General features: G+C 37.1%; 1 protein-coding gene across 3 annotated transcripts in view; it reads left to right on the top strand.

Moving 5' to 3' along the window:
• LOC134541457 (roquin-1) overlaps positions 1–24,207 on the top strand; it is an 80,398-nt gene that overhangs the window by 40,665 nt on the left and 15,526 nt on the right. For 2 of the 3 annotated variants that reach the window (XM_063384925.1, XM_063384926.1), the window contains exons 12-16: positions 891–1,036; positions 2,689–2,906; positions 7,589–7,751; positions 11,941–12,010; positions 18,062–18,163. In XM_063384925.1, coding sequence (XP_063240995.1) covers positions 891–1,036; positions 2,689–2,906; positions 7,589–7,751; positions 11,941–12,010; positions 18,062–18,163 — 699 coding nt within the window. The remainder of the gene's footprint in view (positions 1–890; positions 1,037–2,688; positions 2,907–7,588; positions 7,752–11,940; positions 12,011–18,061; positions 18,164–24,207) is intronic. The other variant, XM_063384927.1, reaches the window with a different exon arrangement.

Below are 24,207 nucleotides of genomic sequence, written 5' to 3'. Positions count from 1 at the left end.
CTCTCTTTCTCTCTCTCTTTCTCTCTCTTTCTCTCTTTCTCTTTCTTTCTATCTCTCTCTCTCTTTCTCTCTCTCTTTCTCTCTCTTTCTATCTCTCTTTCTCTCTCTGTTTTTGGGGTGGGCAAGGGAGGAGGGTGGTTGGTCCCTGTGTGACACAAGTGAAACTTCTTGCATATTATTAGGTATAGCGTATAGGAAACACAATTCTGTTTGGCTGAGGTCACAGATAAAAAAAAATGCAAGTATGCGAGCGCTAAAATATGCTATTGCACAAGTATGTGAGTGTGAAAGTACTATACAAATGTGCATGTGTAAAGTATGGGGGTATGAAGTGTGCAAGTATGTATGCTGCGTCATTTCTACCTCTCCCTTGCCATCTCCTCCTCTACTGATTCCCCCCACCACATACCTAACCAATCCCCTCATTCCCTCCTCACCTCCTGCTGCTGCTGGCACGACGACACCAGAGGGCGCGTCATTTCAAGGGCCGCCCCAATGAGGCAAGCCCACCATCCAAGGTTGTTTTATTTATTTTGAGCCGGCAGGAGGTACCTTGCGGGGTGATCAGCCCCGGGTTGCCGTCGCAGAGGTAGCTGTTAGCTTCACCCGTTCGGGATTGCCCCCTACTTAGGTTGCCAGTGGCGAGAACCGCGCAGAGGCCGCTACTTGCTAACTACGACAACTCTGGCCTCCAAGAAGCTGGATCACGGGAGTACGCCATGACTCCTAGCAAGAGAGTCATGGTTACACCCGCCGCATTTTTCATTATTTTTTTTTTTTGGATTTTGGAAGCAAATCTTCTTTGCTGGAGGGGGCTCCAAATTTTCCAGCGGCAAGGAAATTCCAAATTACATGACAGTGCACTAACCGCTGCCTGTGTCGGCTTGCAGACCTCTTCGTTCGCCAGCACCAACAACCAAGTGTGCACGTCCACGTACTCCATCTGGACGTCGGGGGGAATCCTGCACACGGGGAGAGGGGGCAGCTCCCAGGCCAGCCTCGTGTCTGCCGCGGGCCACCCCGCCACCATCTACAGGTTTGCCACCCGCCTCTCGTTCTCCCGTCCCTCACACCGCGTTCATTATGGCCGGTCTCCCGGGTGGAGAGGTAACAAGTCGGGAATCCACTTTTTTTGCGGGAGAAACAAAAAAACTCCTTAGATAAAAATTGAATTTAAATACTTAAAATATTTCTTGCATTATTACCAACATATTTACCATCATAGTTGCCAATGATTAAAAATGCATTACATATTTCTAAGTATACTTAAGAGTTTATTGCTGGAATAAACTAAAAAAATCACCAAAATGTGACTTATCTTTTTACCCGGTGACCGTCCATTTATTTCATCTTTCGGTCATTACCGTGTTCTGTCGCATAATCGTCGCACTCCTCACGTAGTCGTCAAACTGTTAATTTGCGGTGCCGAAATTTTGGAGAGAGAAAAAAATTTTCGCATAAAAACTGCATTATGTTTTTGATCCTATCCCTAATATAAATGTGAATTTTTGATATCTAGCAGTGGACGCGAGTAATGGAGTGTTAAGGTTCTACTGTATAGTTAATAGTGAAAAAAAGTAGTATTAGGAAAACAAAAACAATTGATCGTAGATGGGCCAGGTAACTTTTATTTTCAAATCCGAATCTCCAATTAATTTTTAAAATAGTACCTTGAATACAACTCTCAATTTTAGTTAGATCTAAAACTCAAGAAAAATTTGAAAACCATTCAAACCTCTAGATTGTTTCAAAATAAATGTACTATTAAGGTGCAGTAGGTACAGTGCATCTGAAAGCTTGGCAGACCATTAAAACACCCTCAAATGAGGACACAGTATTACGTTTTAATTTACTAACGTTTGTTTTTAAAATGGTTTGAAGTATCATAGCCTGTGTACATAATATACTAACTCTAACTACTTGTTGTCTTCAGTGGCGTAGCCAGGATTTGTGTATGGGGGGGGGGGGGGGGGGGGTGTTAAGAAGCATGCCCCCCCCTGGCAAAAATTTGGATTTTAAGGTGTTAAATAGTGCTATTTTAGCAGTTTTCGGTACTTAATTAATTTTAAAATGAAATTTGTTTGAGTGATGAATAAAAAATTTATTAAAGATTTGAAGCTAAGGGGGGGGGGGGGGGGGGGGGGGGCGCGCGTGGTTTGAACCCCTAATTCCCCCCCCCCCCCCCCCCCAGGTTATGCCCCTGGTTGTCTTTGTTCAAGAAATTTTAATTCAACTCTCACCAGGCTTTCAGATATCCTGCACCTGCTGTATGTGATGCTAGTGGAGGCTATCGTTAGAGACCTGAAAAATTCGCGGATTCGTTTCGTGTTATGCTAAAATTCAAATAATTTTACCTAAGTGCTGCTTCTGCCATTGGTTCACTGTTAATCTGGAGGACTGAGGGCTAATTAGAGACCCTCACTCATGGAAGTGTCGAATCACAGGCCACCCAGTCGAGACGACTCACAAGTCAGCAGCCAATGAACGGTTGGCATTTGCCCGAGTGTGCAGAGGATGTCGGAGTCCATCCTGGAGGTCATTGAACCCGCGAATGATTCCGGTCTCTAGCCATCATCATCGCACTCCTTGTGTTGTGACATTGTTTGTCTGCCCGGCAACGTCGGTAACGGGAGTTCTGATGGCATGCCCGACGTCCCGGCGCACTCCATGCGTGTCCGTGCCCCGCAGGTCGGACTCCATCCTCACCGAGGAGGACTTCGTCCCGTTCGACACGCCCGTTGTCAGCAAGTACGGGCCCATCTCCCGCCTGCCCCGGACCATCCCGCACCCCAGCGACTCGGTCCAGGCGTCGTCCGCCTTCGGAGAGGCCACCGTCTCGACGCCCGTCGCGCGGCGGCCGGTCCCCGCCGCCAGCCCCGTCGCGTCCTGGTACAACGGCTCTCAAGGTGACAAACCTTGCGCGGAGCTCCGACCGAGGACATGTCGTGTAGGGGTGTGCGAATAGTGGGTTTTAATGGTCGAATATTTTTGAATAGAATGTGAATAGTTTCGAAGTCGAATAGTTGTAATATATATATATTTTTTTTTATGTTACCACACTGAACAATGGCAGGTTTTCATATATTTAATTTAGTTAGTACAAGATATTTTCTGTGAATGAAACCACAAAAAAAAAGTTCACTTAGTATTTTTAAGAGTTATCGAAGACATGAACTTTTATTTCATATATAATAATATTTAATAATTGTTATCTATTTTATATTTGATGTAAACATTGGTCGGAATATAAGGCGACCATTTTTACATAAACGAGAGTAGAGAAAATTGGAAGTCGCCTTATTTTCGCACCCAAGACGTCAGCACCGGAAACATTAGTTCCAAGCTGAAAGCTACAGTAGAAACATTTTTAAACACAATGTTCACGATTTTTATATTAACTAAAACTTTGTTACCTCCCACCCAATATTGCAGTAATTCACAATTGTTTAAAGTTGAAAATTGTTCTTGAGTAAAAATGTGAATGTTGAAAAATCTCAAAATGGCAACCTTTTATTACACATATCATATTTGTACTTTGTGTACAATCACGTGTTAACATTAACGTTAATTTAATTTTTAACGGAAATATTTGTACTAAAATATCACAGCTATTTTCAGAACGATTGTTTACGTTTACAATCGGAAAATGCTAAGAACATTTCGGATGTAATGTTTGGAAATTCATGGCTGCCAACTGTCTTTCCACAATATTTCTTTGTTGTAAAACGAACATTGCCGAACACGCACGAAGACGCCATATTTACAGGAATTTGGTACGTTGCTTCAAAAGCTATTTTAATAATTTCACAGTAATCCTCTCTTTATTTATGTAAACACCTTTCAAACAACATAATTATCATTGATTATTCTTTAATATTCATAGGACAGAGACTCTCTGTCAGAGAGTAATATGGATAAATATTCGCGGTCACGTCACCGAAGTTATTCATGGCCGTATGCTTCACCATGGCAGCTAGCCACTTGTTTTGTTCCGGCAAGCTGGAAGCTGCATTTATTGTTTGCTTTGTTACGTTTAACACACTACTAAAAAGTAATACGTAGCTGTGAAACGGAAACTTAAATGTGGTATACATAAATGCAAAAAGGATTTATTAACACAAAATGTATGTCTAATGAATTTTCACATTAATTTCTACCAAAATTATTTTTACATTTGTTCGGCCTTCTGAAACTGCAGGTCGCCTTATATTCGGGCATACGGTATTCGCAATTTTAAATTTTGCTATTCGACTTACGAATGCGAATAGTTTGTCAGTTACTATTCGCAACTATTCGTGTTTACGAATATTCGCACACCCCTAGTAAAAACTCGAGCCTTGGATAGAAAAAAAGTCTCGTAAAATTGAATACCAGTTGGGTGGGGGGGTGAGAGAGGGTGTGTTTGGAATAAAACGTTCATTTAAGAGGTGGGAATTTGTAGCGTGTGCTTGCTTCCTCAGCAATTTTCAAAATATATTATTTGTAATATTTCTAACGTGGCGTTAATTTCGGTCGTCTGTGACCGAGATGTTTATGGCGCTTCTCTCATGTAAACAAAACATTTGCGATCGGTAGCCATTACGTAGATTTTTTTTTCCCGGCCTGTCACAGTAAACATATTATTCAGAGTTAATCCGTAAATAAAACATTATTACCTGGTATATTTAGATACATGTATTTACAACAAAGAATTGCCCTGAAAATATTTATAAATTTTGTAATACCCTTGAAGCAAAATACGAGAATGCTGGAAAACTAAACGGCAGAGGTTATCACCAGTATCGTGAATGCTAACTGCTCTGAAGTTAGCTCTATCTTCTGGATTTATTTACCGCCCGGTGCGTCATTGTAGAGAGAGCTTGGGACAACAGCCTACACCATTCCACGCAATTATGGCAAATTCTGTAGCGGTTTTTTTTTTTTTTTACATCAAAATGTGCTATGATCCTGATATTAGAGCTGGGCCGATACCGATCCCCGATCGTAATAATCGGCCGATTTTGTTAATTTTGCCGATCATAATGATCGGCAAAACGTAGCCGATTATTTGAGCCGATCATTGGTCTCCTACTGCAAACTTATAACATTGAATAATTACCTATACCTAACAACTTTCCATGTTTGTTTACAGTACTTTTCGGGAAGAAAATTTGATTACTCATCGAAAAATAATAGGATTTAATAATTTAAAACTAACCACACACGAAAAAAAATATACCAATAAAGTAAACAAATACCGTAAGTTTTATAAACATTGAACAGTTACATACCTAAGTATCAATTTCCACGTATATTTACGGTACTTTCGGTAAAATAATTTTCAATTATACTATTTGTAAAGTTATTTATCATTTACGAACCGAAAACTATGTATTTGTTTACCATTTACGGTTAATATTACCGGAATGGCGAATGGCGACTGTTGTTTAGGTTGGTTATATGACGCCAGAGATTAGAGTGACGCGCGTCGCGCGACGGAATTCCGTGGGCCGCCAAACTCTGCAACGCTGTTTGTACCGACCCTTTGTGTCGCCCCCCCTTCCCCCCCCCCCCCTTTTCAGCTGTCACATTTGTCACTCTTTAAACTTGAGGGGGATGTCCTGACTTCTGCTTCCCGTCTCCCGTTTGTTTGAATGTTGTTTGACGTGCTGCTGAGTTACTTTCCGCCCGCCAACGCACGGCAGGCGCCTGGCGAGTGACGTGTCTGGCTGGCATTCGGCTGGTCGAAGTGGAGGAGGGGGATGGGGAGCTACCCAAAATTTATGTGTACAAGGTCAGCACGATCTTATCTTTCTCTCTTCGGCTGTTGTAAATGACCGTGAACTAATGGCTAGGCAGTGCCGTATTTTTTTAAGCCGAGACAACAATTCGAAGGCGGCCCTTACCGTTAACCGATTATCCGGGTTTATTTATTTATTTATTTATTTATTTATTTTTACAGAATTTCAATTATCCGGGCATCGGCGGGTCCCAATGAACACGAATAATGGGGAGTTTACTATTTTTATCCATCTGCTGCCAAGGCGCAGTAAGCCTCGGGAGATGTTACGTCACATGACCTTGGCCTTAACCCAGCTGCACGCTGGTGTCTGAGAAGCTTGACAAGACCTTCCGGGCTTACCTGTATAATCGCTAGTCCGTGAAATTTATTATGTCGTGATTTTTAAGTAATCATGTCGATGAAAAGTAGTTTTGTCTGGGAATATTTCACCGTTTATAGTGATCCGTCAAAAGCAACGTGTAATCAGAGGTACTTGAAAGGCTCTAATCGGCTCAGAAGATCGGCAAGATTGGCAGCAGATGATCGGCATCGGCATGATCGGCAAAATAGGTGATCGGCCCAGCTCTACCTGATATATAATTAAGGACTTTCCTACAGGTATATACTAGCATTAAATTCAAGAGTAAACCACAATACAGGTAACAACATGCTCAGAGAGCCTCCAATGTGTTGGTTTTTCAAGGTATCTGTCACAAACATAAGGGCCTTCCTACACATGTCTACTATCAATAAAAAATAAAATTAGATAGGCAAAAACTGTGCATGTTGCACCAGGGCCTATGAGGGTTTTCATGGTAACTTAAAATAATCAATTCAATATTAAACATTTAAAAGTAATGTGAGGATTTTAACCATCTACAAATATTTGTGGTAATGAAATCCCCACAAATGGCCTAACTTAAAAAAAAAAAAGAAAGCTGAACAAACAGCGCATAACCTTAAGTATGTCATTTTAATGACTTTTTTTTATGTAGCAACTGATCCGTACTATTTCCCCTTTAAGAAGTTTTCCCTGTTAATAAGTTTTTATCATCAAGTCCATTGAAAAACGTGTTAACAGAGCTTTACTGTATTATATATCATATTATTCACTAATATTGAATATTAGTTTAATATTACATATTTGATACTATTGAACATCAGATTATATACTAATATAAAATGTTAAATTATTCAGTAAAGTTGATTTAAAAATAATCCATGAAAAAAAAAAACATTGGTTGTCTGTAAAGTCGGTTTACGGACGATAGTTTAACGTGACGTCATAACAAAACATTGATGAAATGATTGCATACTTTTATAACTAAAATTGAATCATTTTTATTGAATTATCGGTATTTTGTATGGATACAAATATGGAGTGAAATGAGATCTACAATTTAATTGATAAATTTACTTTTATTTGCACTCATTAATTCAAATTTGTTTATTACTTTAAGGAAGAGATTATTTTAACTATAACTTTTATACGTGTTTGCTATTTAACTTCTTCCAATATGTGTTATTCTGTTAAGGATAGGACGACGATGGGAAAAGTGGGAAACGAATGGGAGTGTTTCAAGTTTGATGTGCCTCGAAAAAGTCAAATCGATGGTTGTTCCAATCGAAGTGGAAGAGAGATAGATGCGGCGCAAGTGTACAATGAGCGTAACGGGACACTTTTTCGTGCGTGCAGCCGGCGTTCATCGATTTATTAGACGTCACGTCAAAAAAAAAATATTGTGAATACTTGCGGACTGGTTGTCAAAACTGCAACCCCATTTTGTTCATCAGTGCGGTACTGACCTGTGTCTTCACTGCTCGCAGGCTACCCGCCGCCACTGGCCGGCTCGCAGCTGTCCGCGGGCCGCATCGTGGGGCCGGCGCCCGCCAGCCTCGGCGACGGCTACATCACCATAGGCCACGGCATTGTCGAGGCCCCGCAGCTGCTGGTCGGGGCCCGCCCCGCCCCCGACTGCCCGTCCAAGGAGTGAGTCCCCCCTTTCGGTTTCGTACTCTTGTGAGGGACCGGTTCTTCCCAATGTAACGTTGTCCACCCCCGACTCACGCTCATTCGGGTGCCATTGGTTGCTGCACGACTCCCCCCGACCAAAAGGGATTTTTCCCAGCGGTTCAGCTGTTACCGAGAAACGGCCACACAAGAGTTTTGTCGCGTCACTTCCGCTCGACCAACTCGCAACACGTTGATCCGGTCTTTTTTGCAGTTCCGCTTCCCTTACTCCTCCCCTGTGCACCTTACACACACGTCTTCTCTCTCCGCGTCCCATCCTCCATCTTGTCATTTCATTGCTCCCCCGTCTCCCCCCGCCGGTACTCCGTATCCCTCCGCCGCACTCCAGATGAGGGAATTTTAATTCAACACTGTTTAGCAACCTCGCTTATTCTAACGGAAGTATAATTTCAGAAAGTGTTGAACCACTATTATTGGAGTCCTACAAGTTAGTTCACAATGCAAAAGTTTCAAGCTAAACACTAGGTGGATCAGGGCGCAAGAAAGTAGTTCCTAGCCAATAACAGCCCCCCTTGCTATGGACAATACTGCTACGGGAGCGGTCAGAAGAAGTGGCTTAACTGCCATTTTACCAGGGCATTGGGGTAAGCTCCAGTTCACCTCACACCAAGGATGATTTAAATTAGTGATGGCCCGATATCCAAAAACCCGATACCGATACCGATTCCGATATTTCCAAATTTACCGATCCGATACCCGATACTCGATATTCCGATAATAGGCCTATCTCATTTCTAACACTGATTCTATAAAATTGTGGTTCTGGAGTACTGTTAGAGACAATAATGAAAAATGTTAAATATTAATAAAACATACTTATGTGAATGTATATTATTTTTATTAATTGTAAAATATTGTAAATTCACATTAAATGAAAGCTAATAATGAAATTATCATAATGGCCTACAAATAAGCTCTCTAAATTCAAGGTCTTAAAAAATTAATTTGTTTTTCAAGGCCAGATAAAGCAATATTCTGGTGTAGGTATTACCTACAGTATGCTAAAAACATATTGTAACTACAAGGAAACAAATTTCAGATTTTTGTGTAGAAATGTTAGCATTTGAATGTGTTCACGTGAAAGGCGATTCCGTTTTTTGGTACAAATTCCACCTGCAGAGCTAAACAATCTTTCAGAATGAATTGAGGCAGGTGGAAAGCCAAGATATATTATGGCTAACAATTTTTAGTCTCGGAAAGGTAGAATTTGCCTTCCAGTACGCCAGTGGGCTGTCATTCATTGTTCAAGTGTATCGTTCCATTTATTGGTGCGAAAACACGTTAGAAATATGTGAAAAGTAATTTAAATACAACTTTGAAACGTACTGCAGAGTTTATAAAACGACACATCTTTATTTATGTTGTTGGCAATGCACTCAATATAGCCAACATAATACCTTTGCTGCAACTTGCCCTACCTAAACACGTTTCATATTTTAGCTTTTGTAAAACTTACGTAACGTCTTAGTATAGAACAGCAGTTGGCGACCATGAAACCACACGAAAAATGAGAAGCCTTAAGATGTACATCAAGTTCAGTCCCTGCCCGAACACGCCCGAATATTCACCTTCGGCCAACCTCTGGATTTGTTTTATTTTTGAGCAGGAAAAATGAATTAAAAGTGGTCGGTTAGGTTAGCTACATTAAAACACTATGGATGGTTAGTTAAGTATAGCTATGTTAAAATAAACAGAGAAATATAAATATATATAAATAAACCCGAGGTTGGCCGAAGGTGAATATTCGGGCGTGTTCGGGCAGGGACAGAACTTTATGTAGATCTTATGCTTCCCAAAGAAAATGCCTGTTATATCAAGTAGCAACTTTATTCTTCTTCATGTTTACTTACGGCTACAACACTTATTAAATTAAATATCGTAATTATTTTTGTTTATGTTTTCAATTTATGTACACTTAGTGAACTTCGAAAATTCATCAAGCGAAAACATTTTGCAAATATCTGAAACGAATAAATATGCACTAATGACTGGGATTTGTGTACACATGGAAGAATTGTACCGTCGGGATGCATTGCAGTATCAGAAAGAAGAAATAGGCTTGAAATTGTTTCAGTGGAAAATATACTTGGAATTACTAGGTAATATGGTGACGTGAAGAAAGATAAATTACACCCGCAGAAAATAAGCTTGGAATTACGGTTAAGGTTATGTGAGAAGTATTATTGGCGAGAGCAAACATCGGTTATCAAAATATCGTAAGTATTTACCGATGTCCGATATTGAAAAATGTGCCGATATTACCTATCTCTGATATCGAATATCGGGCCATCACTAATTTAAATCAATAATTTATGGGTGTGGTGATTGTGCAACAAACATTGTTTTGATACTTAGACACTAGAAGAAAAAAAAACCTTATTTCACACTTTGCAGGGGTGAGCAAAGAAAAATGTGTGAATTGTGGGGGAAATTTAAATTGAGGTAAAACTCTAAAACTCATCTACCATGTTTCATCGCATAACCATCGCACAGTTGTCTGTTTTCAAGTTGCTATCAGGCAGTGTGGTAGTTATAATGGAAAAATACTGTAATTACAATTACAGTAAAACTTGTTTAAGATGTACTCGCTCAGTACAATTTCCTGTCCAATAAGGTTTAATGTTTCCATCCTGCCATTTTCTCGATACAATGTACGTTAATTTTTTCTCATGTAAGATGTTGCCCATAAACTTATCTTCCCGTAAAAAAAGATGTAGATTAAAGCTGAAATCTATTATTTCATAGGATATTACCGTTTACCTATTTAATTAACAGAATTATGATACTGTCAGATGCCTAAATTTATTTTTAAGAAGTTTTCAAACTGGGAAACTTCCATTTTTCACACTAGGTTTGTGTGCTGTTTTACGTAAAGAAGCACAGTTATCCTTTCCAGAGGGCTGACAGTTATGTTCTATTTTTTAACGATCTGACTGGTTCTCTCCCCATACGAGATCGAGAAATGTCGTATCTCTGATCATTCTCAATGTTGTTGAATTTTGCTGCACATTTTTTTCCAAAATCATAAATATAATGTAGGTAAATGTTGATTGAAGCACGAGACATAGATTTAAGTTTTTATATGATTTGCAAGAATCATTATGGTTACATTAAACATGTTATGTTTACATAGAACAATACATACTTGTTACATAAGGGAGATGACTAGGGCGGATGCGGGAATGTTCGCGTATAAAGAATATAATACAATTTTTTGGACATATGCCATTGTGGTTTTGCAGTGTTTGCTATGGGAAAAATTCATAGATGAATTTTATCGTATAATGATTGCACTGTTAATTTAGGCCATCAAAATTGGGTGAGGGGGGGGGGGGAATTATCACATAAGTCATATGATGTTTTTGGTAGATTCCTGTACAACTGAACATTATTAATTTTTTTCCTGTGACAAGCATTGCAAAACTGCAATGGAGCCTGTCCAAGGAATTTTGTTGAATCCACATTCTCCTGTTGCATGAATCATTTAAAATAACACTTATAAAAGAACTATTTTGAAAGAGCAGTGAACAATGTTGAGTTCCTCTGTACAACAATTGCCGTCCCGATACCTGCCCGGGGGAGCTGGAAATCCCAGTCGAGCGGTGAACGATACATCCCCGTCCTTGGTTTAGTGCCCAGGAAAACCGTCTTGTCCAGCGACAGTGTCCAGCGACACGACGCTATTGGGCATCGGGGCGGCGGCACCTCGGGACGACGGCAGCAGGCGGACAACCGAAGATAGAACAAAAAACCCATCTTGACCTGATCCCACTTTTTTCAAACTCTGAGGGCAGTGGCGGATCAAGGATTTTGATTTGGGAGGGGCTTGACCCAGCTGAGGCTAGGCTTCATCAAGGCAAACACTAAAACAATAGTGGACTCAGATGCTTTTGGAGGGGGCTTGGGCCCCTTAGCCCCCCCTCTCTGGATCCGCTACTGCCTGAGGGAAATGCAACATCAGCAGTGTCTTGAGTTTTCGTGGCGTGCTGCCGTGAATTGAGGACAGCTGCTAGTGTACTCTTACGATACCGACTGCTGCATTGCGCTTATTTAGTGTGACTTTGCCTGCAGTTCGTTCGTGCCTTTGCTGCTGAACTATAGTTTTTGTTCACAACAACATGACTAATATCTGTGTTGTTTGTTACAGGCTGCTGGCTGAATCCCACAGAGTCAAACAGCAAATTCTTAACTTGGAAAAGCAAATAAATGATCTCAAGGTAAGTGTTGTAAAGTTTTGTATTCAATTTTAGTTCAAGCATAGGTTTTTTTTTTTTTAAGTTATTTTGACACCCAGTTGGGTAAAAGATAATGGACCAGTCTAGTAAAATTAAGTGTTTAGTTTTCAAAGTTGTTGTGTACAGTTTCTTAAAAAATGGTTCTTTGGCAATCTTATTGCTAACTTTATTTATTCTAGTATTTTCGAATACATGTAGTTATCTAATAGATGTGTAAACATATGCACTACATTTTTAATATGTTCTCCAAGTACTAATTACTTGCCAAACACCATTGTAATGTGACTTCCCTGTTTTAATTTATTACTGTATAATTAAGCTTGAAAATTAATCACATTAAACATTTTTCTTAGCAGATGATAGCAATGTGGTGAAGTATTGCTACATTAGCAATTTTTTCTGTTTATATTGCAAGGTCATTTATTTTCTGGAATCTAAATATAACTTTCTACACATCTATAATTTTTATATAGCATTTTAAATTTATCACTGAATTGTTTGTTAGTCCAAAATTGTTATTCTAAAAGATAATCATATTTTGGTTGGTAGATACAACTCGGCCTACTTACTCGGTAATGATAAAAAAATGTATTCATATAAATGCTGGAAATAACTATAGTTATATTATAAAAACTCGTAACCACACTTCTTGAGAATGTGTAATTGTTAGAGCTGTGCCGATACGAATCTGCAGAAGCAGATTTTGCAGATATTTAGTTGAATCAGCGTTTCTGCAGATTGACAATACGCTTGTTAAATTTTGGCTGATATTACTGAAAAATTTAAGCGTCATGACCTAAAAATCCACCAGTACCCTTTTCACACGTACAACTACATATTTGAACTCGCATCATTTCTTATTTACGTGTGCCATCCGTATATACATCCAACTTAAACATCTTGTGTTTTAATAATGTTCTTAAATCTAATACATTCTAAATAAATATATCACCTGCATGGTAAAGTTAGATAGGAACAAAAACTTTGTATTTATTAGAGCATGGCTGCCACTAAAAACAATGGAAATTACCAAATGCTTGGATTGAAAAGAAATGTTTGTAATATCTTGATGGAGACTTTTTGAATTAACTTATGTCAAGCTTTTAAAATTGAAATTTTTAAAAAAAAATAACGCAATAATATAGAGCTTCATATATCTTAAATTATTTTTATTGTTTCCCGTGCAAAGCGACCACATGAAATGAATTTCCATATAAATGTTTGCTTCTGTGAATTTTCGCCACTGCGCACGTTAAGTTGGTATTGGAATTACCATTCCAAAATTGTAAACGTGTACAAAGTCTTGCAATGTTGCACTATTTAAAAAAAATTTTTTTAAACTTGTAGCTCATTTAACAATATATTTTATAGTTACATGTTATGAATTCTTAGTTTATATAATTATGTATTAAATAATTAAATTTTTATCCTAAATTAGTAAATTCATGCTTAGTTAACTAACGGGTCATAAAATAGAGAGGTTATTTTCCATTTACAAACTGAAAACTGAGGATGTTTGTTTTGTAACTAGACTAATGGCAATTAGGCAGTTGCGAATATCAGTTTTAAAGAAGTTATTGCAAATAAATGTTTTTTGAAAAACAGAAACTATGTTTTTCTGTTGCAAAGTACCTGTGTGTACCTGCTACTGGCGTTCCATCTGAGAGACATTTTAGCACATGTGGTATTTTTCATGACACTAAAACACATTCATTGAAAAATTAAGAATATATATTCTTAATAAAAAAAAACTAGGCATTTTGTAATGGGTGCTAGTTTAGTTATGTTTTCTATAATGAGCCATTGTATGGCTTTGTAAATTGTGTTGAATTGTTTATTGTAAAATGTTTGACAGCAATTTAGGCAAGCAATTACTTGTTTTTGTATTTATAGTAATACTGCTGTTTTAAAAAAAAAGAAATCCCATTCAGTTCATATTAGGTTAGCTTTCTTTTTAATTAACTTTTGTTTATAAAAAAAGTGAATTTGCATTGCATGCGTTTCTTAGAATGAGACATTTTGGGTAACTTAGTAAATTTATAAAAATTGTTTTAACCAAATTGTGTTTTCCCCCATATCGGTTCAGAATCTATGAATCAGTAACAGTTGTATCGGCATATTGGCAAAATGTTGTAAATCGGTACACTTCTAGTAATTGTGTAATTTAGCATTTGTAATTTGTTTTGCATTATATTTAGAGACAGTATTTTATGGTTTTATTTGAGGTCAATTTTGGTTTTTTTTTTTTAAATATTTTTTGTAAAGGAGATTACTGTGTTTTGTTTCATTTTTTTATGATGTTTGTATTATTTGTAAAGATATACAAATATGATACCAAAATGATAATTAGTACTTTTTAGTTTTTACACCAAACCAAAATAGTGTAATGGAGTTCTAGGTAACATGCTGGATTTTAACAATAAAATAATTTGTAATAAAACTAATAACTAATAATGTTAGGAACATTTATTAGAGCAATGAAATGAATATAAATCTTCATTTATCTTTGTGTTTGAAAGATGTACCAACATCAGTACATAATTTAAAAATAAGTTTTAACTTTTAAGCCATGCCGTGCAGAACCTAACAAAGTAAATATAATTTTTCCTTATCATGTTGGCCTATACATTGTGGTACTACAGTCTCCTCATAAAATTCATTGCCAACATACTGTATTTACCCGCATATGGGTCACAAATTTTATGCTGATTTTTAGTTTGATAAAATGTACTGCAATCCATATGTGAATATCCCATTTTGGTTTAAAAAAAAAAAAAAATGAACATTGCACTGTCGTGGTTGTCTATGTGCTTAAATGACTAGCCTGTGCTATTTTTTTAAATATATATGTGTATCTTGAGTATACATAAATTGTTTTATTAAAATAGCTTGGCAGTACGTTTGAGCGTTTAAGGCATAATGAACTGCGCTGTTAGGCTACGTCTGCCGTCTGTCGGTCAGCTACCCTACCGGCGCCAGTAGTTGGCTGTGTCAGTGCTGCCCGAATGTTGCTCTGTGAGAGCGAGAATCTGAAAATAAACCAGCCAGAGAGCAAAAGAGGGCAGGGGGGGTTGACGTGAGAGTGTGTGAGTGCGTGTGGCCGGGCAGCAGTGTTTATCGTTCTCCCTCCCTCGCTCTCATCGTCGTGAATATGTCCCCCCGTGTACTGGCGCTGCACTCGAATCACCACCTTTCCATCTCGACAGGTTTTTGTAAACGGCAGCTGTGTCCGAACATTGTTTTCGTGTGAGATTTCCCATGCTTTCTACTGCAACATTCCATGACAAAACTGCTGTAAAGGGCATGTTTGTTTTTATTGAAGAAACTAACAAAAAAAATGGACAAGGAAATAGCCTGTGGTCTTTTCTCTCTTGGGTTAGGGGGCAGGTAAAAAAAATTTATAATAGGAAACAGGTATAAAAGAATAATAATCTTTTCCTTTGTATTTTTTGTTAGTGCTAGGGTGAAGGGGATAGGGGGGGGAGGAAACGCCATAAAGGATGAAGAGGGAAAAGACAAAGTACGTTAGTGCTGTGTTTCCTACGCGGCAATAAGCTGAGACACAGATTATAAAGACTTCACTTGTGTTCTACTGGCGACAGTTATATGGTGCAGCGACCCATATTCAAGGGTGACCGTTACGGCTAAAATGTTATATTTTTTGCCCGAAATTAAGGGTGCGATCCATATGCAGGGGCGACCTTTCTGCGAGTAAATACGGTACTCCTAATACACTTCATTGTTATTGCTGTGATATTCCCAGCATCGCTCTTACGTCAGTCCAAGTCTCTGCTCCACAAGTGACTATCGGCACATAGTAGGTATTGTACAATACATATGCATTTTATGGTTCCTTCCTGTTCCACACCAAATCTCTCACACACCTGTAGAAAGTATTTCCCTGTTGTCTTCTCCTTACTATTTTCTCCTTGTTTTTGCCTCCTTCCTAGATGCTTGAAGGTTTCAACTCAACACCATCTGATTCAGTGCTTTTTCTCACTCCATTTTTGTTCCTCATCATGACCGTCACTCCACTCTTTTTAGTGCTGGATCTCAACATCATATCGTACTACATTTCCTCACTTCCTCGTTCCATGCCCTTAGTTGCCCTGCACCTCAGTTTCCTTTTCTTTTCTGATCTTTTCTTCCACTCTGTTCATAATCCTCTTCAACACTATAGTGAATAATGATGGGGACGTTGCTTAGCCCTGCTTCACTCATTTGACTTGTTTGAACCACTTTGTCATCCCTCTTTCAGTTCTCACACTGCTTTTGTTCCCTCTGCACATTCTCCTCACTCTAATTATTAACCTTTCTTAAGGCCCCCGCCTACCCTGACATACATACAGTGCGCAGAGCTTCAGGAAAAACAATGCGATTTCAAAACTACTCAAGATATCCGAGTGGGGTCTGCTTACGAAAAGCATTTAAGAGTTCGCTGAGGACCGAAAAGTACTTTTGATTTCGGATTAAGTTTTTAAACTGTAATTTTAGAAGAGTTAAAATGGCTAAAACGCATGTTTTCAAAGTGATTTTTAGGCCTAAAAGAACCAGTACAGATTCTTGATAGCACTTAAGGGACTTGCATTACGCCTTTATCATCATTTCTTAGCCATATAATTTTACGGTCACCGCTCAAATTTCACAGTTAATCCCGTGATGACGAGACAACTGCACGGCAGTTCAGAGCCTTGCTGTTAGAGGCGACACCGCGCTAGAAGCACCAGCGAGCGTCGCGCTTATCATCCCGCCTCGCCGACACACATACACACCCCTGACGAAGCGGGCCCCTTAATCACAGATTTTTTCCATTGCTTGCCAAACACTATGTTGTGCACCACCTCGACATCAAGGAATATCATTACTAGACCTTTCCCAAATTCGTATCTTCTCTCTGTGGTTTGTCACACGGCAGAAATCAGGTCTATGGTATACCTCTCTTCTCTAAATCCATGCTGTTACTCGTGTCATTTTTATCTTCTTTTCCAAGATCTTCTCATACACCTTTGCGTAGTGGCGCATCAAGTGAAACTCCTATAGTTCCCACATCTTTTCCTCTCTCCTTTCTTAAAAACTGGCACTATTATGCCTTCACTCCAGTCCTCTTGGTATGCATTTTTCTCTCCAAATACCCCTAATCCCTCTGTACTGCCAACTAATTCCTACTTCTTTTGCTGCTCTTTATCATTTCTACTGTTAGCTCGACCGTCCCTGGAGCTTTGCCATTCTTCATCCTTCCTCTATCTCTTTCCATGTGATATTCCTCATCATCCAACTCTGCCAATACTTCCTGCTCCTCTGTTTCTTCTTCATTCTTATTCCTGTGCAGCTTTTCAAAATAATTACTCCACAGTTCCTTTCCTCTTCTTCTTCCTCCACCATACTTCCTTCTTAACTTATCACACTGACTGTCTTACCCCTCTATTTCCTCCTATTCTGTCCTTCATTGTATGATAGATATTACTTGCTTCCACATCTGTTTCTTTCTCTCTTTTACCACAAATGCTTTGCTTCTCTCCTCTTTTACCACATGCTTTTTTTCTCTCTTCTTTTCCTTATTCATACTCCTTTTCGGTATTGGAACATCTCCTCTTGAACCATCTTCTGAAGGATATGTTATTCTCCTTCACTGCTTCTCTCACACACTCATTCCACCATGGTGTTTTTTCCATTTCTTTTATTTCTTGTCCTTCCACTTACTTTCTCTGCAGCTTCTACCAGGCATTTATAAAATCTCTCCCATTCCTTCTCGACACCTTGCTTCTCATGTTTGGGAGGTTATCCATTACCTTTCGTTTTGCACGTATTTCTGTCTTTTCATTCTTCAGTCTCCACACTTTTATTTTCGTCTCTTGTTGTGTTACCTTCTACATGTCCTGATCTACTCATTTTGATCCCTTGTGACCTAGAACAGATTTGGATTTGAGGGGTGGATTGGAGGTACTGACTATTTGGTGATACAAATTTTTAGATAGGTATTCGAGAAAATTGAGATTGGACTCAACTCTAATTTATGTATTAATTTTGTCGCAGTTGGCTACACAAGGACCTACGCTGTCTGAGGGGGAGAAACTTACACAAGAACTGCAGCTAGTAGAGCAAGGCATCAGGGAAAAGGAGAAAGAACTGAGATTGGTGAGTGAAAGTGACCAGCAGTGAAAATCATAATAGCTGTTAGATACTCTTTGAATATAAATTTCCTTATAGGTGGGACTCTTTAAAATCTCAATACGGTTCGAACTTTCGTCAAATTGACTGTATCAGTCTAAACCTCCTATTAGACCTGTGCGAATATTGGAATTTAGGACCTCAAATACTAAAACTTTAAAATAATGAATATTTGTTTCCTTACAAATATTTGATATAGGATAACTTATGAGTTTGTTGTGTACCGACATTTACTGTTGAGGTTAAGTTTATTGTGGGATATAAATACCCTTTTTTGATGTTTTAATGGGACTTTATAGTCAGTAACATGAACGATAAGCGACATTGAAACCTGCAACAAGAATTCAAAGATTTTTTTTACTTCTGTCTCGCTAAACAGTAATGGAAAAATTGCGTGAACGATACATATTTGTCATTTCAATCTTGAAAACACAATATTTGTATTCATTTCGTCACACCAAATATCGTGCACCAGTGGGGGAAAAAAAAGTCAAAAACCATGGACTACAACACCACAAAACATGGATACTCCATAGTGATGGCCATTATAAAAGAGTAAACATCATAGTTTCAATGGCGTGTAAATCAATAATCACAAACAAATCTAACACCATGTGTAATAGTAGCAGCTTCTTTGATGTATGTATCTATGATGAAACAGACATTGAGACTATATTTATATATATTTAAGAAATGTAAATAATAGTTTAAGATTCCAGATGAAATTAGTAGAAAATGTGTTTATAATATTTCTGAACCAAAATACATTTTACCTGGCTGCGTTATTCAATGAAAACTCATTAATTACTAGGGTTTTAATATGTATATATGAGCTCATTTAACCACTAATTTGGTAATACAGCATTTTTCAGTTTGCGGGAAATTTTCTGGATCAACATGTAAAGTAGTAGGTTCTATAAAATAAGGTGAATAGGAAGTGAAATTAAAGATTGGTTGGTTAGTACATTGAATATATATAATGTATAGAAGTCGCGAGGCCAGGTTAAATTTTCTGTCCGGTTTCTTAGAAGAATTGTTGTAGTTCCAAGCTCCGCCGCTGCGATCGCTTTCATCGCTGTGTATCGGCCGTATACGCCCCTGGCGGTATTTGGCAGAACTAGGTTAACCAGCCCAGTCGTGACATCATCCTTCACCCCCCCCCCCCCCCCCCCCCCCCCTCGAAAATCCCAGACCAACGATTCAAATTACCCGGCAGGTCTTATCAGCATCGTTAGGTGACCTTGAAGAGGAGCTTCCCTTACCGTCGTTTGAGAATGATGAAATCCCAAAAGAAGCTAGCCACGGAAATCACTGAATGATGGGATTCTGTACCCGAGTGAAGTGAAAATTAGCTATTAAAACTTTGTATTGGGCCAATAGTCAGTGTTACGTTCAAAATATGGTTTTATTTTAAAAGTAAAATACTTATTTAAACTATATTTCGCGTTTGTAAAAATTTACTTTTAGATATTGGCAAGGAAAATCAACATACCTTAAACAATCTTTTCTTATTCAACGTTATCTATTAAGTAGTAAAAGGGGTAGATATTATTTTTAAAAATAAAAAAAAATGTAACCCACTAAATCAGTATTGGCAAGATATATATATATATATAAATTCAATATTAAAATACGCACATTAAAATTTTTTATTAATTTTTTTCGGTAATAAAAATTCAGGATGATTTTAGTTTAATTGGTTTACGTATATTGCTATATTTTCTAAATCACATAGAAAAGGGAAAACAGTGCATCAGTGAAAATTCAAAAATTTAGTTTAAGTAATACTAGCCATACCAAAAGATCAATATGCGAGATAAGAAATTTGGTAACTGCTCTACATTTCAAATAAAAATGCATTGGTTTCATGAATACTGAAATGTATGCGTAATAAGGCATATTATGTTATTATACTAAGCATGACTATAACTAAAAAAATTAAAGTAATTTAAAACGATGGCAGTCTTAACATACAATAAGTGCGTGGGGGTCTTAGTTTATTTTTTAATTGGCTTCTTCGTCGGATGGAAAAGAGTTAAGATTTCATTAAGGAAAAATATATTCTCAAAGTCACTAAACCGGGAGATAGAAAATAAGGTAGGTACTTAATTTTAAATAAAAGTTAAAATAGACTTACGCTAAACCAATTAAAAATAAGTCGTAAATATATTTTTATTTATTAAATATGTTCTATACTTGACAGTTCTTTGTGTATAATTCTTCAAAAATCTTTGAAATTTAATACATATTTTCTTAAAATGGTAGAATATCAGCAATACCCGGAAATTACGTGAGCAAAGCCACGGGTTATTAGATACACTTTTATTATAAAATAAAAACAATTATGCATTTTTAGTTAACGAATGTGATATTTTGTTTATTGCTTCACAACATTCATTTACCAGTTTCAAATTTCATCGTACCACTTGTCAGAAATGTCACCAAAAATGAGAGATAGTTTTTTTTGACGAATTTCAATTACGAGGAAACCTTTCGCAAGACTTTTTTCTTCGCAGTTGTCACTGGGACACCATTAATTTAAATCCACTAAGATAATAAAATTGTATGTATAATGATTTGTTTTGGTATATTTATATAACTTCCCAACCAATTTTTAATGATTTTCATGTGAATAAAAACTTGTAAAGCAATTTAATTAACTGTGTCATAATACTTCTGATTAGATGGAAATACAAACTTTTCATCAGTAATATACGATGATAAAAATATTTATTATTGCAAAATAATATTCACTGTTCAAATGCAAATTTAAATAGATTATTCATACATGTTTCCTGCTAATTAATGGTTTAAAATAATAATTTTTTAGTATAAAAGCATTTTTCTCTTGTGTTAAAATGGGTTGCTAAAATGAGGAATTATAAATATGTCACTTACTAAGTCCGTGCACAGATTTACACAAAACAGCAATGTAAATAATCTTTTTTGGTAGTTTCTAATTTTGTGCCCTGGATAACATGAATTTGGTTTAATTCATACCAAAGTGAATTTTTTGAACAATTTAAATTGATGTCATAAATAAATATTTATTTTATATTAAAAATCCACAAACAGTTTTTAAAATATAATATTTATCACGCCAGATGGAATAATAAACAAAAAATAGCTCTTATATGTTGTCTGTGTTTAAAGAATTGTATTATATTTCATGGAAATAATATTTACCTTTCGGTTATTAAAAGAAAATATATTTGTATTCAAAATACTTGCGCATCGTTTTTACGAGCATAAAGGCCGGGATACATTCGCAATAGCACGCAAACAGCACACAGATAGCACACACGCACAGAGATAGCAGAGAGCTTGATGCTACATTCACGCACAACACAACACAAAATAATACCGAAAGCATTCAAAAAAGTTTTTTAAATATAAAACTCCCGTTCACAATTTTGGTCACTGAAGTTGGCATACGTGACGTTTGTTTAGATTCGTGTGTTGTTATTGTGGTACGGTTTTCGTTAAAGCCAGAAATATTTTAAATATTTCAAAGTTTACGTACAAAACACAATGAGCATTCAAAAATATATATCACTGTTTATTTCAAATCCGGCTTCCTTAACACATTCAGACACAGACTTCCAAGCATTTAATTTAGCTTCTTCATTTTTGTATCCTGCGGATCCCCTGTCATACAAAATATTTTTACTTTCTATTACAGCTATCAAAAAGCTATCAAATGTGCCTTCCATTTTTATGTTATCGCGTGTTTGAAAACAATAACAAACTACTCAAGTCAAGAGCACCAATACTTTCGTGACAATTGTTCTTTTATAAGCCCACTCGAGTAGTACTTAAAACTGTTTGCTGATTGGCTACCACCATGGTCGCGCACAGAAAATAACCTAAAAGTTAAAAGTTAATGAACTTTCTGTGCGCCGATCCTGTGCTATTTTTCTGTGCGCGTGCTATTTGCCAATGTGGCAGCTCATATCTAATAGTGTATGTTGAACTTCTGTGCGTCTGTGCTGTTTGCTTGCTATTGCGAATGTAGCCCGGGCTTAACTTGTGCATCTAACCTCAAAGCAAGGAATGTAAAGAGTGGGAACTCAATGCTATAACAAACACTTAATTTCTTTGGAGATCCGGGAAATGTGCGTTATTTATAAGCAACTTAACATAGTAAATCGTTAACTTTTCAGATCTATGTTGGCAAAATTGATTTTTTTTTTTGTGGTCATTCGCTACTGGGAATATTCACCATATAACGTTTAAGATTATTTATTTTGAATTACGAAACAACCAAAACATTATGTAAAAATGCTTCATTTTATGTTAAAAAAATTATAAACTGCATAGCCACAAAGTATGACATCATACCATTAGTTTCAGTTACTAATAACAACACGTGCACGCGTTTGAACAGTCATCGCAGCCATAGTTGTTTCATAGCTACCGAAATCATTCAACGTTGTCAAGAATTATTCCAAATTATGTTTTGCCATTTTACTCAATGCGCCACTCCGTTAACACAACATTTTATAAATTCTGAACTACGAATGTCAGTGGGAATGTACACTATACTGTACATTCCAATCTAATACGCTTTAAGAAATTTCTGTAGTTTTCTTATTATTAAAACTTAATTTTTGATGTTGGCATCTTTTAACCGCACTTTTTTTTTTTCGGTGGCCGTACTCCTCCAATACAGTTGCGCCCGCCGGTATCTAAGCGCTCGGATTTCAACAAAAGGCACCGCCTCTCGATAGAGTGAAACAGAGAATTACGCGCACGACCTTGAAAAAAGCGACGCTACAGCGCTCTGGCGTGGAAGCTGGTAACTACGAGTACCCTCTTGTGGAAAGAAGAGCTGTCTAGCGGCGGAGCTAACAACTACCTCAGTTTTGGATCCGAAAATTGGAATAATAAATCCTATCCCCTCGCGACTTCTATAAGTTATATATATTCAATGGTTAGTATAACTTAGGTTAGATAAGGTAAAGATAGGTTAGCTGTATGATTAAAAACAACTTTTTTTTTAAATTTCATAATGTAAATATTTTAACCAATATTTTCTGCATAATTATTGTAGCTGACTTAACGTAACCAATCTTTTTTATCTTGATATTATTTGTCTGATTTTCCAGAAGTTGTTACATGATATGACAAAAAAAAATTTAGTGGGATTCTAATTATCATTCTTACTATTAAATTCAATATTCGTATTCCCGAATAATTTGGTGTTCGTATTCGTATTTGATTCGATCTAAAAAAACTGATATTCGCACGGGCCTAATGTCAATTTTTAAGCTGGAAAGATGTGAACTGAAGCCATCTTGGCTCAATAGGTTCTAGGCAATAACATTAATCCATCAAAAAATGGTAAAATTTGTGTTCATTTAAGCATAGTACATAGTTTAATGAAACATTTGAAGTTAACAGTGACTGTCTCTTATGAATAGTTTACAGTGTGAAGTAACAGACATTTTGTATTGAATTAATTTCTGGAAATGACTACAACTTAACTGTGGTATGTATGGTCTTTGAAAGGGTCTTAATGTGTGGTCTATGCCTTATTGAAGACAAATGTTCTGTGTGAAACTTTAAAAAAACTGATTTTTTTAATGATTTCTTCAAGGTACATTACGTTTAGCATTCTGTAGTTGATAAAACAGATTCTGGAAAGTATTCAAGTGATACATTCCAGATATTCGTAGAGTTATGGTGAAATAATTTTTTTTAAAGTTTGTTAATCAGTCATGTGGTTATTTGGAAATGGAACACTTGTTTTCGTTTGAGCTGTTTTAAAATGTGTGGTAGAGACACAGAATTTACTATCTGTTTGTGGTAATGCTGCCTCATTTATCGAAGAGGGCTTTGAGAATATCTGTTGTTTAAGTTTCTGTGTTTGAAGATTGTGAATGATATTGAAGCCACAACTCCAGGAACATTACAGTAAAACACTTTTATTGGTATCCAGTCATTTACATGAAAACTTGCAAATAAAATTTTATACTTACACAGCAGCATAATTTGGCATCATTATATTT

Source organism: Bacillus rossius, chromosome 18 (genome assembly GCF_032445375.1).
Source record: "Bacillus rossius redtenbacheri isolate Brsri chromosome 18, Brsri_v3, whole genome shotgun sequence".
Taxonomy (NCBI): Eukaryota; Metazoa; Arthropoda; class Insecta; order Phasmatodea; family Bacillidae; genus Bacillus; species Bacillus rossius.
The sequence above is the reverse complement of the archived record's forward strand: the minus strand, read 5'-3'. Positions and strand labels throughout refer to the sequence as shown.